This window comes from Otolemur garnettii, unplaced genomic scaffold (genome assembly GCF_000181295.1).
Source record: "Otolemur garnettii isolate 467f Iridium unplaced genomic scaffold, OtoGar3 scaffold00205, whole genome shotgun sequence".
Lineage (NCBI taxonomy): Eukaryota > Metazoa > Chordata > Mammalia > Primates > Galagidae > Otolemur > Otolemur garnettii.
Window position 1 is genome coordinate 188,051 of NW_003852600.1, and position 16,361 is coordinate 204,411.

Sequence of the window (16,361 nt, forward strand, 5' to 3'; positions counted from 1 at the left end):
GTGGCTGGCGCTTTAGCTGGTTGAGCTATAGGCGCCGAGCCTTTATTTCTTTAATGTATAGATTTGTTTCCTAATTCTCTGGCTCTGCAGTTGAGCATAATTTAGGAGGTAAAAGCTCCTCTCTTTATACTTTGCTGTCCTTACTCGCTTCATTTCTCTGCTGAATGTGCCTCTTGGGTATAGGGATTATATGAAAGTTTTCTGTCTATGTAAATACTTATATGGCTCTTAGAAATGTTGAAAAAAAACACACACACACATACAGTACAAGCATTGGCTTAATTTATATTTAGTAGTGATTGTGCTGAAGGACCTTATTCTAGTCTTTCAGCCTAAAGATACATCCTTGTCCTAGATTCTGAGTTCCTTTCTTCTTATGGTCTCCAACTGATTAGGCATTAAATACACTAGTGATTAGTGGGCATTAACCCATACTGTGTATTCCAGTATCTCTGTTTTGTTCATATTTCCAATTAAGATGTCTCTCTCCTTCTAACATTTTTGGTGTTTAACCTCATCCTTTTAATTTCTTATCACCTAGAACTACAAATATCTCTTATGTCTGACATATGCTGAATAGATTCCAGTCTAGTGGTTTAATTTGTTATCTATAAAGCTTAATCATACCAAATATTATAATTACATATTTTACATGATGACTTTTCAGAGTTAATAACTATTTACTGATTTTGATTCTAAGGCTCAGAGGGATTATCTCATTTGTTCAAAACGATTATCAGTAGACAAGCAGAGCTGGGAAATTAGCACAGCTTAGTCTTCTGGTTTTAAGTACTATGCATATGACATAAATTACTAAAAGATGCAGGCAGTACCTGTGACTCAGTGGGTAGGGTGCTGGCCCCATATACCGAGGGTCGTGGGTTCGAACCCGGCCCTAGCCAAACTACAACAAAGAATAGCTGGGCATTGTAGCAGACACCTGTAGTCCCAGCTACTTGGGAGGCTGAGGCAAGAGAATCATCTAAGCCCAGGAGTTGGAGGTTGCTGTGAGCTATGATGCCATGGCACTCTACTGAGGGCGATAAAGTGAGACTCTGTCTCAAAAAAAAAAAAAATACTAGAAGATCTGGGCCTATGTCCTTGCAGGAAACAAAAACTTGACAATTTAAAATAGATTTCTTATAAAAACTGCATTCTTTGCCAGTCCTGCTGTAATACAGCAAGCACAGATAGCCTTCATTACCTTCTTAGTACTTAACTGCAGAATGCACATATTGACTTTTTGTGTGTGTGAGCATGCTTGCATTCTCTTTTCCATAAAAATAGAAGGAAATAGTCTTAAAGTAAATGCTACTGAATTAGGGTTAAGATTACCCACACAGACTCCATGGTCTTAAAATGTGATACAGAGTGCAGAAAGGGGGAAGCATGATTTATCTTAGTGCAGAAAGGGGAAAGTATGATTTATCTTTCTACTTAGTCTTTTGAGGTATATAAAAATGACAGAATACTATTACTTTTAAGTTTTAAAATATTAATTTAATGCCCGGGCTTTTAAAAAACTTTGTATTGGCTCGGCGCCTATAGCTCAACCGGCTAAGGCGCCAGCCACATACACCTAAGGTGGGGGGTTCGAATCCCCAGCCCGGACCCGCCAAACAACAATGACGGCTGCAACCAAAAAATAGCCGGGCGTTGTGGCGGGCGCCTGTGGTCCCAGCTACTTGGGAGGCAGAGGCAAGAGACTCGCTTGAGCCCAGGAGTTGGAGGTTGCTGTGAGCTGTAATGCCACGGCACTCTACCCAGGGGGACAGCTTGAGGCTCTGTCTCAAAAAAAATAAAAAATAAAAAATAAAACTTTGTATTAACACAACTTTTATCATCAGTTAATATTTATTAAGAAATCTATTCATTTACAGACTTCTGCCTTATATAGTTTTATACTTGTATTCTGTGCTCTGGGCAGAAGATCAGATCTTAACCCAAGAACCCAGTTAATGTAATTGCTTAAAAAGTTACTTGGATGATATTGATGTGGAAGCAGTTATAATTAAAGAATTTTGAGTAGGCATTTTTTGTATTTGTGGAGGATGAACAAGTTGTAACATTTGATAACAGAAACCTTGTGTGTACTAAAAGATGTTTTCTAGGTTTTCTTTCATTTAAAAAAAAATAATTTGTGTTATTTTATGTAATTTATAAAGTGGAACCATGGGCTTAAATTCTTGTTTGCAAGGGGGAAAGGGACTATGTACTCAAGCAAAATGCAGAGGAATCTCTTTGTAATCCGTTTCTGAAAAATTTCCCTGTAGAATATATATTCAAAAGGGGCTAGAAAAGGATTGACTAGATTAGATTCTCTTCTCTCTGTTGGTAGAAATGGTTGAAGTGATTTAATGTTGCTTTATTAACATTAACAAGGTTTTCAGTGTTTATTTTTAACCTCTTTTTATAGTAAAAAATACGGAGTTTTTACAGCAGGCTGCTTTGGAAGAATATGGTCCAGAGCTTCACGTTGCTTTGAGAAGTCGAAGAGATGAATTACACTATTTAAGGAAACTTACTGAACTACTTTTTCCATATATTTTGCCTCCTAAAGCAACAGACTGCAGGTATAAATACACTAGAAGATACCATAGTAGTGTTCTTCTGTTCTTGACTATGGTAGGAGGGCACTAAAACTTGAGGTTAGCCTATGATATGGACAAATTATTCATTTGAAAAAAGTAATTTATCAGGTCTTAAAATACCAGTTGAGGTGCTAAGTGTTTGTGGTGTGGTATGTTGCCTAGATTTTTTTTTTTTGAAAAATGATCTTAGTGTCAATAAATATGAATAAAATTAATCATTTTTCTTTTTTTTGAGACAGTTTCACTTTGTCATCCTCGGTAGAGTGTGGTGTTGTCATAGCTCACAGCAACCTCAAACATTTGAGCTCAAGTGATTCTCTTGCCTCAGCCTCCCAAGTAGCTGGGACTATAGGCACCTACCACAGTGCCCACTGTTTTTAGAGACAGGGTCTCACTTTTGCTTAGGCTGGTCTCCAACCCCTGAGCTCAGGAGATGCACCTGCCTTGGCCTCCCAAAGTGCTGGGATTATAGATTTGAGACACCATGCCAGCCTTAAATTGGTTTTCTTATTGAGAACATTATGTTTTATTTCCTTAGTGTTGCTTTTTAAAGGCTTGCACTTTGTAAGTGTTATGGGCAAAAACCTTTGAACAAACTATATAGACAAGTTTGGGTTTCAAGGTTTTTAGCTAGAAAAAATAATTCTAGTCTTTTCTCCTTTTTTCTGGCAGGAGCATATTTAGATTATTCCAGAAGTTACTTTGTTGCTCTTACTCTAATAATCCTTATAGGAGAAGCCACAACTTATCTTTAGTGGTATACTTTATTACTTTGTTTTAAGTTTTTATTTTGTTCTTAAAAATATTTTAATAATTAAAAGATTATTATCCTAGATTAGTTTATGATATTAATTTATAATTACAATTATAAGGTAATTATTCTATTAAACATACTAGTTATTTTGTTTTGTTGTTTGGTTTTTTGAGACTAAGTCTTGCCTTGTCACCCAGAGTAGAGTGCAGTGGTCTCATTGTAGCACACTGCAACCTCAAATTTCTGGGGTCAAGTGATTCTCCTGCCTCAGCCTCTGGAGGAGCTGGGACTATAGGCATGCACTATGATGCCTGGCTAACTTTTCTAGTTTTTGTACAGATGGGATCTTGTTCTCACTCAGGTTGGTTTTGAACTCCTGAGCTTAACAGATCCTCTTGCCTGGGCCTCCCAGAGTGCTAGAATTATAGATGTGAGCCACTATACCTGGCCTAAACGTATTAGCCTTAAACATTAATTTAAATATATATTAAACATTTAAAATATTCTCAGATAGGAATTCTTTTTTAATGTCCCTCAAATCTTTCCTATTAGGGGAATACTTTTTTTCTTTTAAATAGTATTATTTTTGACTTGGCACCCATAGCTTGGTGGTTAGGGTGCTGGCCACATACATTGGGGCTGGCGGGTTCGAACCTAGCCCAGGCCTGCTAAACAACAATGTCAGCAGTAACAAAAAAAATAGCCGGGTGTTGTGGTGGGCTCCTGTAGTCCTAGCTGCTTGGGAGGCTGAGGAAAGAGAATCGCTTAAGCCCAAGAGTTTGAGATTGCTGTGAGCTGTGATGCCACTGGACTCTACCGAGGGAGGCATCGTGAGACCTTGTCTCAAAAAAAAAAAACAAAAAAAATAGTATTATTTTTTAGCCACGTAAGGATTCTAAGTCCTTGCTGTTCAAAGTGTGATCTATAAACCAGTGGCATGAAATGTTACCAGGGACCCTGTCAGACATGCAGAATCTTGGGGCCTACTGAATTATAGTCTGCATTGTAACAAGACTCTTAGGTAAATCCTGTGTACTAGAAAGTTAAGACTAGCCAGGTGTGGTGGCTCACATCTCTAATTTCAACACTTTGGGAGGCTGAGGCAGGAGGATTACTTGAGCCCAGGAGTTGGCAGTTGTAGTGAGTTGTGAGGATGCTACTACAAGCTGGCCTGGGCAACAGAGCAAGGTTTTATTTAAAAAAAAAAAATAACATATGAAAAGAAAGTTAAGAACAAATTTAAATTGCTATATATGTGTATATATATACACACACACAATTATTATCTTTTTCCAGATCCTTGACCTTACTTATAAGAGAGATTCTGTCTGGTTCTGTGTTCCTTCCTTCTTTGGATTTCCTAGCTGATCCAGTAAGATTAAATATATATTTTTTTATATTGTAGTAAAATACACTTAACGTAAAATTGACCATCTTAAACATTTTTGTGTATAAATTCAGTGGTATTAAATATATTCATATTGTTGTGCAGCCATCACCACTACTCATCTCTGGAACTCTTATAGAACTGAAATGGTATACATTATACAATAACTCCTCATCCCCTCTTCAGCACTAGTGACCACCAATCTGCTTTCTGTCTTCAGGAATTTGACTACCCTAGGCACCTCATATAAGTGGGATCACATGGTATCTGTCCTTTTGTGAACAGCTTATTTCACTTAGCATGATGTCCTCGAGGTTTGTCCCTGCTATAGCCTGCCTCAAAATTGGCTTCCTTGGCAAGGCTGGATGACAGCCCACTGTGTGCATCTGCCACATTTTGCTTACCCATTTATCTATCATGGGCTCTTGGGATGGTTCTGCCATTGATCCAGTAAGATTTTGAAGAAACAGGAATAATTTATAAACATTTAAAATGCCAAAATCAGAATAGCTTTTTTTGCCCACTTCCACAGAGGTTAAGAATCTGCATTGTATATTTTTTGTGAAGTCTTTGTCTCTTTGTAATACATAAATGCAGATGCTTTGCCACTGTTCCATTTGTTTCTTTTTCTGAAAACTTTCATAATAGGATAAAAGTCCTGAGAACTCTGGGCAGAATACAGTAGTGAAATTATGTTGACTTTAGTTTATTGTTTTCCATTAGGATACTGTGAATCATTTGCTTATCATCTTCATAGATGACAGTCCAGTGAGTATTGAACATATTAGAGAACACTTCAGTTTATGTTGCAATTTGATTCTGTATATCAAGTGGAGGTGTTACTGAGTGAATAATTCTCTTTCTTTAAAGCCTGAAAAAGCAACTGAACCAGCTTCTCCTTTGGTTCCATTCTTGCAGAAATTTGCAGAACCTAGAAATAAAAAGCCGTCTGTAAGTATTTTCAGCAACAACATTCTTTTTAATATAAAGAAGTTGAGAATGCATTGATGTAGCTTCAACATACTCTTTTTCCCATAATGTGTCAAGGTGCTGAAGTTAGAACTGAAGCAAATCAGAGAGCAGCAGGATCTTCTGTTTCGTTTCATGAATTTTCTGAAACAAGAAGGAGCAGTTCACGTCCTGCAGTTTTGTCTGACTGTGGGTGAGGCTTACCTGTGTATTTTACTGAAGTAATTTTTTTTTTTTTTTTTTTTTGAGACAGAGTTGTGTAGCTATCACTCTTGTCACCCTCGGTAGAATGCCTGGCATCACAGCTCACAGCAACCTCAAACTCTTGGGCTTAAGTGATTCTCTTGCCTCAGCTTCCCAAGTAGTTGGGACTACAGGTGCCTACCACAGCACCTGGCTATTTTTTCTTGTAGTTATCGTTGTTTAGCAGGTCCAGGCCAGATTCAAACCCACCAGCCCAGTGTATATGGCTGGCACCCTAACCACTGAGGATGGGCACCAAGCCTACTGAATTAATTTTTAAACTTTTAATGTAGTTGAATGTTCAGATCGGATCTGATGTGGTTGCCATCTTTCAGTGATTCATTAGATAATCAGAGCACCTGTGAGTTTTTTTTCAAGTGCCCACTCCTTTCTACCATGGGAAAGATTATAATCGTTCATTGATTTCGATTAAATTCTGGTAGCAGGAGAGACCTAAAAATTTTGTATAATGAAAATTTAGTTCCTTCATGGTGGCTCATGCCTGTAATCCTACTACTTTGGGAGGCCAAGGAGGGAGGTTCCCTTGAGCCCAAGAGTTTGAGACCAGCTTGGGCAACACAGTGAGACCCTGCTCTGCCTCTACAAAAAACTGAAAAATAATTAAGTGTGGCAGAATGTGCCTATAGTCCTAGCTACTTTGGAAGGTGAGTCCAGTAGATTGCTTGAGCTCAGGAATTTGAAGTGCAATGAGCTTTAATTGTACCACTGCATTCCAGTGTACAACAGTGAGACTGTTGTCTCTTTAAAAACAAAACAGTAACAGTGAGACTCTTGTCTCTTTAAAAACAAAACAAAACAAAAAACTGTTAAAGACCTCAATGAGTAGCCCATGTCAACGTCATTCTATTGTAGTTTCTATTAAGGATTATTTTGATCAAATTATCAAATATGAAAATGTTTCATTTTGATTGTAAACTCTGAAACATTATGGATTATTGGATTATGAAAACTTTATGAACTGTCTATGAAAGATTAGTTTAAATGCATCTAATTATTTTATCTTATTTTTGAGAAAGAGTCTTATTCTGTCGCCCAAGGTAGAGTGCCATGGCATCTGCCTATCTCACAGCAACCTCAAACTCCTGGGCTTAAATGATCCTCTTGCCTTAGCCTCCTGAGTAGCTAGGTGGCACTTGTCCACTATGCTTGGCTAACTTTTTCTATTTTTAGTAGAAACAGGGTCTCTTGCCTAGGCTGGTCTCAAGTGATCCCCCACATTGGCCTCCCAGAGAGCTAGGATTGTAGGTGTGAGCTATCATGCCCAGCCTGCCATGTCTCGTTTTAGAAAAATGAGTTTGTTAGCTCTGATATTAAACTATAACTTCCATGATAGAAAGAAATATTGTTTAAAACAGTGGTTCTCAACCTTCCTAATGCCACAACCTTTAATACAGTTCCTGTGGGTCACAACCCACAGGTTGAGAACTGCTGGTTTAAAAGCATTGCTAAGAACTAAAAGAAGTCTTCATTTTTATTTAGTAAATTAATTTCAAATATTAAAACTTTTTTGGTGTAAGAAATAAATGCAATATATTCTTCAAAGAAGGTATTTGAAGACCAGGCGCAGTAGCTCATGCCAGTAATCTTAGCACTCAGGAGGCTGAGGTGTGTGGATTGTTTGAGCTCAGGAGTTTAAGACTAACCTGAGCAAGAGTGAGACCCCATGTCTACTAAAAATAGAAAAACTAGCCAAGCATTGTGGTGGGAGGGTAAGGCAGGAGGATTGCTTGAACCCAGAAGTTTGAGGTTGCTGTGACCTATGATGCCATGACATTCTACCCAGGGCAGAAAAATAAATAAATAAACTGTTTGGAGTATGTTTACTACTCTAAATTTTAGCAAACTTGTATTGCTCTTTTTGTATTCAGGTTTTTCATATTGTATAAAAATTGACTATTTCTCTGTTATTGGAATAGTTATTTTACTCAAATTTTGTCTAAAAACTTAAAATGAATTAGATTGCTTCTCATTGCTGCCATTAGTTAGAATGGGAATGTAAAGGTTTCATTAATAGCTTTATATTAAAATAATTTATTTTTTCTCATTCTTTCTCTCATCTGTTAGAGGAATTTAATGATAGGATTTTGCGGCCAGAGTTATCAAATGATGAAATGCTATCTCTTCATGAAGAGTTGCAGAAGATTTATAAAACTTACTGTTTGGATGAAAGTATTGACAAAATTAGATTTGATCCCTTCATTGTGGAAGAGATTCAAAGAAGTAAGTCAAAGATGATGAGAACGAATTCTTCCACTGTTTTATAGTTTTCAAAGAGTTTTCCCCAAAGTTCTGTTATTGCAATAGCTGTGTGAGTTACATGGGTAGTTATTATCCTATTTTGCTAATAAGAGGAAAGTTTTGAGAAAGAAACTTATTCCTGATTGACATGACTAAAGTTTGTCAGAACTAGAGCTTTGTGTTCTAATTTCTTGTTCTAATGTACTTACAGTGGAGTTTGTAAAGCATAGTTTTAAGATTCTTTTTATGCTCTTTCACTGTAACGAATTTCAGAACAATATATATGTTATCTATAAATAATTTCTACAATATAATTTTTTAAATAGTTGCTGAAGGTCCATATGTAGATGTTGTGAAACTTCAAACAATGAGATGTCTTTTTGAAGCATATGAACATGTTCTTTCTCTCTTGGAGAATGTGTTCACCCCTATGTTCTGCCACAGTGATGAGGTAAGTTGAAATATTAACTTTGAGGATTTTCATATAGAATTTAATAGTGGCTCTGATTTCTTAGATGAGTGATTCAAATAACAAAATAGAAAAAACGATATTAACAAAGTGAATACTCTTTTCTACTCTATAATTTGTTGGAGATTCCAAGTTATTCATAAAAACAATTCTCTATACCAGAAACATGTTTGGGTTTATGTGACTGGGTAGATTGGGACCAAATTGGTCTGCCTGATTTGCTATATGCCCAAGTAGCTTTTGTAGTACTGCAGTGATACAGAAACCCCATTCCTCTTGTGCTTACATTATTTATAGACCTGTGGACATTATCTCCATTTGCATCATTTTCACCCTTACCCTATTTGACTGTGGTTGTATTCACTTGATTTAAATATCTTTTTTAAAAAATTGCAAAATAGTAAGATAAAGTAGCATGTTTCACTTTTAAATACTAATTTAATAAACCATAATTATTCACTTTTTGAAGTATTTCAGACAACTCTTAAGAGGTGCAGAATCACCAACACGCAATTCAAAATTCAACAGGTAGGTTGTATATTTGTTTAAATTTGCTGATGCTTATCATTCTGTGATAGCATCATCGTCTTCAGTAGGTATTTAGGGACTACATACATAACGAAATCCATAGATAACTCAGAATTTAAGAAAGTAGTTTTCTTTTTAAGGGAAACTTTAACTTAATTTAATTTAATTTTACATTCTTGCTCTGTTGCCCAGGCTAGAGCTATGATGTCAGCCTAGCTCACAGCAAACTCAAATTCATGGGCTCAAGCGATCTTTCTGCCTCAGCCTCCTGAGTGCCTGGGAGAAGAAACTTTTTGTTAGATTATTTATAGAGTATAAAAGTGTTTCATTTTATACCCAAAGCATAACTTTTGTTTTTTAATATTTAGGGATCTTTTGTTAACTTTGCTTTTTAGTTTAAAACACAGTTCTTAATATGTGAATCATAGGCCAGGCACAGTGGCTCTTGCCTGTAAAACTTAGCACTGTGGGTAGCTGAGGTGGGAAGATTGCTTGAGATAAGGAGTTTGAGGACCAGTCAAAGCATGAACAAGCACCTGTCTCTACAGAAAAATGCGAAAAGTAGCTGGGTATGGTGGTGTGTGCCTGTAGTCCCAGATTCTAAGGAGGCTGTGACAGGAAGATTGCTTGAGCCTAGGAGTTGGAAATTGCAGTGAGCTGTGATGGCACCACTGCATTCTAGCCTGGGCAACAGAGTGAGGCACTGTCTCAGAAAACAATAAGACACAAACAGAAAAAACCCTCAAAACCCCCCAAAAAGGGTGAAGTGTGAGATGATTATGTCTAACATGGACCTGAATTCCATATTGGAAAATACAGGTTTGTTTTTTGTGCTAAAGTTTTAGTGGCTTAGTCTCTTTCATACTTTCCACTGTGTCAAATGATATGCCTAAAGACAAAAATGACAGAATTATTTCCTGATTGTTTTAATTTTGAAGAACATTTTTAATAATGTAGACTTCATATGCACAAACACAAAAACTATTGTGTGCTTGGTTTTCCCTTACCTTTATCATGTTATTCCTAAGGATTTCTTCCCTTTACAAAGATGAATGCTAGCCTGTGTAACTTGTAAAGCTTTTAAATTTTGTGCTCTAAAGTGAAATTTGTTTAATGCTTGGGTTTTCTTTCCCCTTCTTATATAATTTCACATATCTGTTATTGCAGAGGTAGCCTAAGTTTGGATGATTTTCGGTAAGTCTTCAGCATGTGATTCTTTTTAGTATTATCTGTTTAAATCCAGAAAGTACATTCCAGACAATCTAATTCTAACTAGAAAGGGAAAAACAGAGCACAGTTACTTAGGATGTCCTTTTAGAGTAAATCTCTGCTTTGATTCTTGATATTTCCTTTTTGAAATAGTGTGATATAGTTTATCACAAAATAAGGATGTCCTTATACTTTGAAGATGTTTTCATTGTGTATTTTGCTGGTATCTTTTCAAGGCTGTTGACTCATATTTGTTGTTGGTTTTGCGAAGTTATTTTTAGGATTTTTTATGCTTGGAGAGCTTTTTTTTTTCTTAAGCATTATAATGATTCTGTATTTTGGGGCATAATCGCAAATGAGATGTTTTTAAAATGTTATAGCGTGGCGCCTGTGGGTCAGTGAGTAGGGCGCCAGTCCCATATACTGAGGGTGGCAGGTTCAAACCCAACCCCGGCCACACTGCAACAAAATATAGCTGGGCGTTGTGGTGGGCGCCTGTAGTCCCAGCTACTTGGGAGGCTGAGGCAAGAGAATCGCCTAAGCCCAAGAGCTAGAGGTTGCTGTGAGCTGTGACGCTATGGCACGCTACCAAGGGTGACAAAGTGAGACTCTGTCTCTAAAAAAAAAAATAATAAAATAAAATCTTATATTTTAGACGCTTTAATTGTTTTGTAATTTCTGTATTCTAGAGACTGTGATAATCTTTCTTGGTTCTAGAGATGTTAATGATATTTTTATACTTGTTTTTGGAAACATTTGTTCTGTCAGAACTGTGTCTAAAATTGTGCATTTAAAAAAATTTTTTCTGCTTGTTTAGGTAATATAAGGTATTTTAAATCCCTTTTTGCTACTTAACTACTTAGTGTTTTTCCAGTTTTAAAGTAAGTTTGATGTGTTTCTCAGACATATGTAAAATACACGTCATTATATAGTTGGTATATTTGAAACTTGATCAGTTTAGTTTCATTTCTGTATTTGTATTATGTCAGTAGATAACTTAAATTTTGCTTGTAGGAATAATAGCTATATATTAAGTAAAACATTCAAAACACACAGGTATACAACAAGGTTAATAGTGTGTTGGCCCCCTGCTATGCAGACTGGTCTGTGGACCCGCAGCATTGGCTTACCTGAGAGCTTGTATTACTACAGAATCTTACAAGAGTAGTATCATAATGAACATGAATTTTAAATTGGATAAATTTTATAGTTTTATTTGCTGAAACATAAGGCAATAGCCTCTGATGGAGGACATTTTTGTTACTTTTAATTTTGTTGTTTTTAGCTGTTTCTGCTTTTAGAAATTCACTTTTTTTTAGAGAGTGAGTCTCACTTTGTCGCCCTTGGTAGAGTACTGTGGCATCATAGCTCACAGCAACCTCCAGCTCTTGGGCTTAGGTGATTCTCTTGCCTCAGCCTCCCTAATAGCTGGGATTATAGAAATTCACTTTTTAAAAAAATTGCTGATATTTAATATTTAAGACACAGTAAGCTGTTTCCTTGTACAACATTTGCTTTTATCCTTACATTCATTGTCAACCCTTGCCTTTGGCATTTTATCTTTTCTTTATTACCTTGAAGTTAAATAAGATGTATTTTGTACTTGTTCCTCTTTTGAGTATTATAAAGTTGAATTTTTCTTTTGTCAGTTATAGAGAGCAAAGTGTTTTTTGTTAGTTTCATCTGAAAATCAAGTACTGAGAAGGTCATGGTTTTATGTGTATATTTTTATATTATGTTCTTTTAGCTGTATAGTTTTTCTAAATAGATGTTCTGTTTTGAACAGTTCTTACTCAGTTTTTGTATGTTACACGCATTTCAAAATATGTATGGCAGTAAGGCCTTGATACCACTAGGGGGCTTTTACCTTTTAAAAATTTTAGGTCAGTTAATGTTTTGAAGTTTATAGTAGGTAAATTTAAATATTTATTAATAAATATTGTTTCATGTATTTATTCCCCAAATTTAAACATTAAATGCTTTTTTTTGGCTTCTGAGATGTTGATATTTAATCTGTGTTTGAAAACTCCAAAAGTTATGTTAGCTATACTGTTAGTTCACCATTTTCAAAACCATTTTTTTTTATGATTTTTTTATAGTAAACTGGACTGTTGTGATAATTGGCTATGTGCTTGATACATTTTTGTTTAATATTTAGGAGCACACAGAAAAGAGGAGAATCATTTGGAATCAGCAGAATAGGGAGCAAAATTAAGGGAGTGTTTAAGAGTACCACAATGGAGGGAGCTATGTTACCTAATTATGGTTTAGCAGAAGGTGAAGATGATTTTGTAAGTAAAAATTCTTCATTTTGATTCATGTATAACTTGAGATTTACTATAGCATAAAAAATTAGATATGCTTGTTGTTTTTCCTATTTTATCTGCTTGCTTCAGACTTCCTTTATCTTTCTCATTCTTTCATTAGTCGTCATGGTTTCATGCTGCTAATCTTGAAATTCCTGAGTATGCTATTATTGCTTATTAAGGTAGAGTGTCCCTGTTAAGCTGAGATACTTCTGAGATACTTTTTTTTTTTTTTTTAGACAGAGCCTCAAGCTGTCCCCCTGGATAGAGTGCCGTGGCATCACAGCTCACGGCAACCTCCAACTCCTGGGCTTAAGCAAGTCTCCTGCCTCAGCCTCCCAAGTAGCTGGGACCACAGGTGGCCCCCCCCACCCCCCGGCCTTTTTTTTTTTTTTTTTTTTTTTTTTGGTTGTAGCCGTCATTGTTATTTGGTGGGCCTGGGCTGGATTTGAACCTGCCACCTTAGGTGTATGTGGCTGGTGCCTTAGCCACTTGAGCCACAGGCGCCGAGCCAAGCTGAGATACTTGTAGTAAACAATTTACTGTCCTTTGGTGAGACTGCATATCCTACTGTTGTCCCAACACACATGTCCTGTATACAGCATTGTTAACAGGGGCCCCAGCCCCTGCTACTTAGTCTGTGGTCTGTGGACCAGCAGCATTGGCTTTACCTGGGAACTTGTATTACTACAGCATCTCAGGCCCCATTGTAGACTTACTGAATCAGTTTGCATTTTAACAAAGTCTCCAGTAATTTATATACACATTTCACTTACTGTGCTGTTTTATTTCTCTCTGCCTTTGCACATTTTGTCCTGCTTGAAATGCCTTTCTTTCCCTTATTTACCTAGAAAAGTTATATTTTTGAAACTCAGCTGTTCCCCAAAGACCTGAGTCCCAAATAGAACTGAACATTTCCTCTCTTTGTGCCCCTGTTATGTCATATGAGAGGTATGTTAAGGCATGTACCATCATGTATTTGGTATGTTTTGGGACTTTTTGAGACAGAGTTTTATAGCCTTTGGTAGAGTGCCCTGTCTTCCCTGTAAGAAAATGAGTCTCATAAAGGCAAATAATGTCTTGTTTGTACTTTTCATTTGTTAAACAAATCTTGTTGAACAGAGATTTTGGATCCTTATTTTACCTTTTAATAACCCTGGGCACTGGGGATAAAAAGATGATTGAGACATAGACCTTACTGTTAAGTAATTCACTAATCTGGGTGTAAAAGGAATAAATAATACGGATTGGATTGACAGTGGCCAAGTAGAAGGAGAGGTAGGGAGGGAAGAGTGAACAGACCCCCTTTTTCCTCTTTACCTCTTCCTTTCACTTCTGTCCTCATGCATTGAAAAATTATTGAGGAGGTTCACCAATTCTTCATAATAATTTAAATGGAAGAAAACCTATTTAAACCCTTTTTCGATAATCAGAATACAAGATTTTTCTTTTTTTTATTCCCTTATTTTTCATTAGAAATGTGGATAGAAGAAAGAGTAGATCAAAGAAAGGAGTCTTGGCTCCTCGACTGTGGCACAGTGGTTGCAACGCTAGCCACATATACTGAGGCTGGCGGGTTCACCGGATGGGATAAACAACGATAACTACAGCAGAAAAATAGCTGGGTATTGTGGCGGGTGCCTGTAATCCCAGCTACTTGGGAAGCTGAGGCAAGAGAATCGCTTAAACCCAAGAGTTTGAGGTTGCTGTGGGCTGTGACACCATGGCACTCTTCCAAGGGGGGGATATAGTAAGACTCTGTCTCAAAAAAAAAAGAAAGAAGTCTTTTCCAAAATAATGCTTCTTTTCTAATTTTAGGCATATTGTTATAGTCTTATATTTTAATAATATGGAAAAGTGGACAAAAATTTTAAATATCACTCATAATCCTATTACCCAATAACCACTTCTGTTAATAGTTTGGTGATTTTCATTTTTTAAAGTTATCTTTCTTACCCCTATAGATTAGACTATATTATATATACAACTTGTTTTCCTGCTTTCTCTCCAATTAATATTGCAAAGAAAGTACTTATTTACTCATGTAATTGTGAACTTTCAGAACATGATTTTTATGGGGGAAGATGTACTACTTATTTTTTGCCTTCCTTGTTTCTTGAAATATAAGCTGTACTTTTCCTTTAGGAGTAGCAAGGTAGCTTTAAAACGCTGAAAGTGTTAGTTCTGTTTTGTAGTGGCCCAAGGAAGAAGGAAATTCTTGACCAGAAGTAAAGATAGCAACAACAGAAAGTAGGAGAAGCAGGCAAACTAATATGTAACCCAAACTCTCAAAAGAGAAGGCAGGAGCAGTCAGATAACTAAGATGGAGCCACCTGGAGTTTAGAAGGCCCTAAGGATATCCCCAATATTTAAAATATTGTTTAATGGCTTGGCACCTGTGGCTTAGGTAGCTAAGGTGCCAGCCACATACACCTGAGCTGGCGGGTTCAAATCTAGCAGGGGCCCACCAAACAACAATGATGGCTGCAACCAAAAAATAGCCAGGCGTTGTGGCCTCACCTGCTTGGGAGGCGGAGACAGGAGAATTGCTTGAACCCAGGAGTTGGAGGTTGCTGTGAGCTGTGATGTCACAGCACTCTAACCAGAGAGGCAGCTTGAGGCTCTGTCTCAAAAATAAATAAATAAATAAAATATTGTTTAAAACAATATTTAGTGTTTCAAGCACTTTTTGTTAAGCTGTGGGACCTTGGAGATGCTCTTTTGTCCAGTAGGAAGTTGAGGAGAAAGAGTTGCCAGTCTCACTGCCAGGGCTAAAGTGGTTTGGGATCCTGCACTGGGATGTGGAAAACTTTCAGAAACCTTGTGATCATTATCAGCAGTGCCTACTTGCTCTGCGAACTTGGTCAAGAAGCTTTATTTGTGATTTCATCTTTTCACAGTGAGATGGAGATAATGGTATCTGTCTTTATAGAGGCACTTTGTGAGGAGAATTAAACAATATGTGTGAAGCTCTGAAAATAATGCCTAGTGCATAGTAAGTGCTGTAGGCACTGTGTGGTGTTACAGTACCTTTGATTCTTATACCATGTTTCCCTGAAAATAAGACCTACCCCCAAAATAAGCCCTAGCAGGATTTCTGTGCGTTTGTTAAATATAAGCCCTACCCTGATAATAAGACCTAGTGATAAGCCCTACCCTGATAATAAGACCTCTGTACATTTCAGCACAGAGAGGAAGACATCACCTGAAAATAAGCCCTAGTATGTCTTCTTCAGAAAAAATAAATATAAGATAGTGTCTTATTTTTGGGGAAACACAGTAAATGTGAGTGCAAATTTGGATTAAATAAACATATGAATTCTAGCCCAATAATCAGATTGGCTTCTTCTGTTTAAAAATGCATTCATGTCCAAGTTCAGAACTGATTTACAGGTGGGGCAAGGTGGCTCATACCTGTAATCCCAGCATGCTGGGAGGCCAAAGTGGGTGGATCACTTTAGCTCAGGAGTTGGAGACCAGCCTGAGCAAGAGCGAGACCTCTTCTCTACTAAAAATAGAAAAACTATGGCTCGGCGCCTGTGGCTCAAGCGGCTAAGGCGCCAGTCACATACACCGAAGGTGGCGGGTTTGTATCCCCAGCCTGGGCCCACCAAACAACAATGATGGCTGCAACCAAAAAATGGCC

The 16,361-nt window shown here is 37.0% G+C and overlaps 1 protein-coding gene across 2 annotated transcripts in view; it reads left to right on the top strand.

The window, feature by feature from the left end:
- The window catches only part of SNX14 (sorting nexin 14), a 75,849-nt gene that overhangs the window by 26,792 nt on the left and 32,696 nt on the right, over positions 1 to 16,361 (top strand). Inside the window, exons 8-17 of one of the 2 annotated variants that reach the window (XM_003801289.3) lie at positions 2,417 to 2,573; positions 4,642 to 4,717; positions 5,456 to 5,500; positions 5,603 to 5,683; positions 5,780 to 5,894; positions 8,030 to 8,185; positions 8,530 to 8,654; positions 9,142 to 9,200; positions 10,368 to 10,394; positions 12,568 to 12,700. In XM_003801289.3, the coding sequence (XP_003801337.1) occupies positions 2,417 to 2,573; positions 4,642 to 4,717; positions 5,456 to 5,500; positions 5,603 to 5,683; positions 5,780 to 5,894; positions 8,030 to 8,185; positions 8,530 to 8,654; positions 9,142 to 9,200; positions 10,368 to 10,394; positions 12,568 to 12,700 (974 nt within the window). The remainder of the gene's footprint in view (positions 1 to 2,416; positions 2,574 to 4,641; positions 4,718 to 5,455; positions 5,501 to 5,602; positions 5,684 to 5,779; positions 5,895 to 8,029; positions 8,186 to 8,529; positions 8,655 to 9,141; positions 9,201 to 10,367; positions 10,395 to 12,567; positions 12,701 to 16,361) is intronic. The other variant, XM_003801290.3, reaches the window with a different exon arrangement.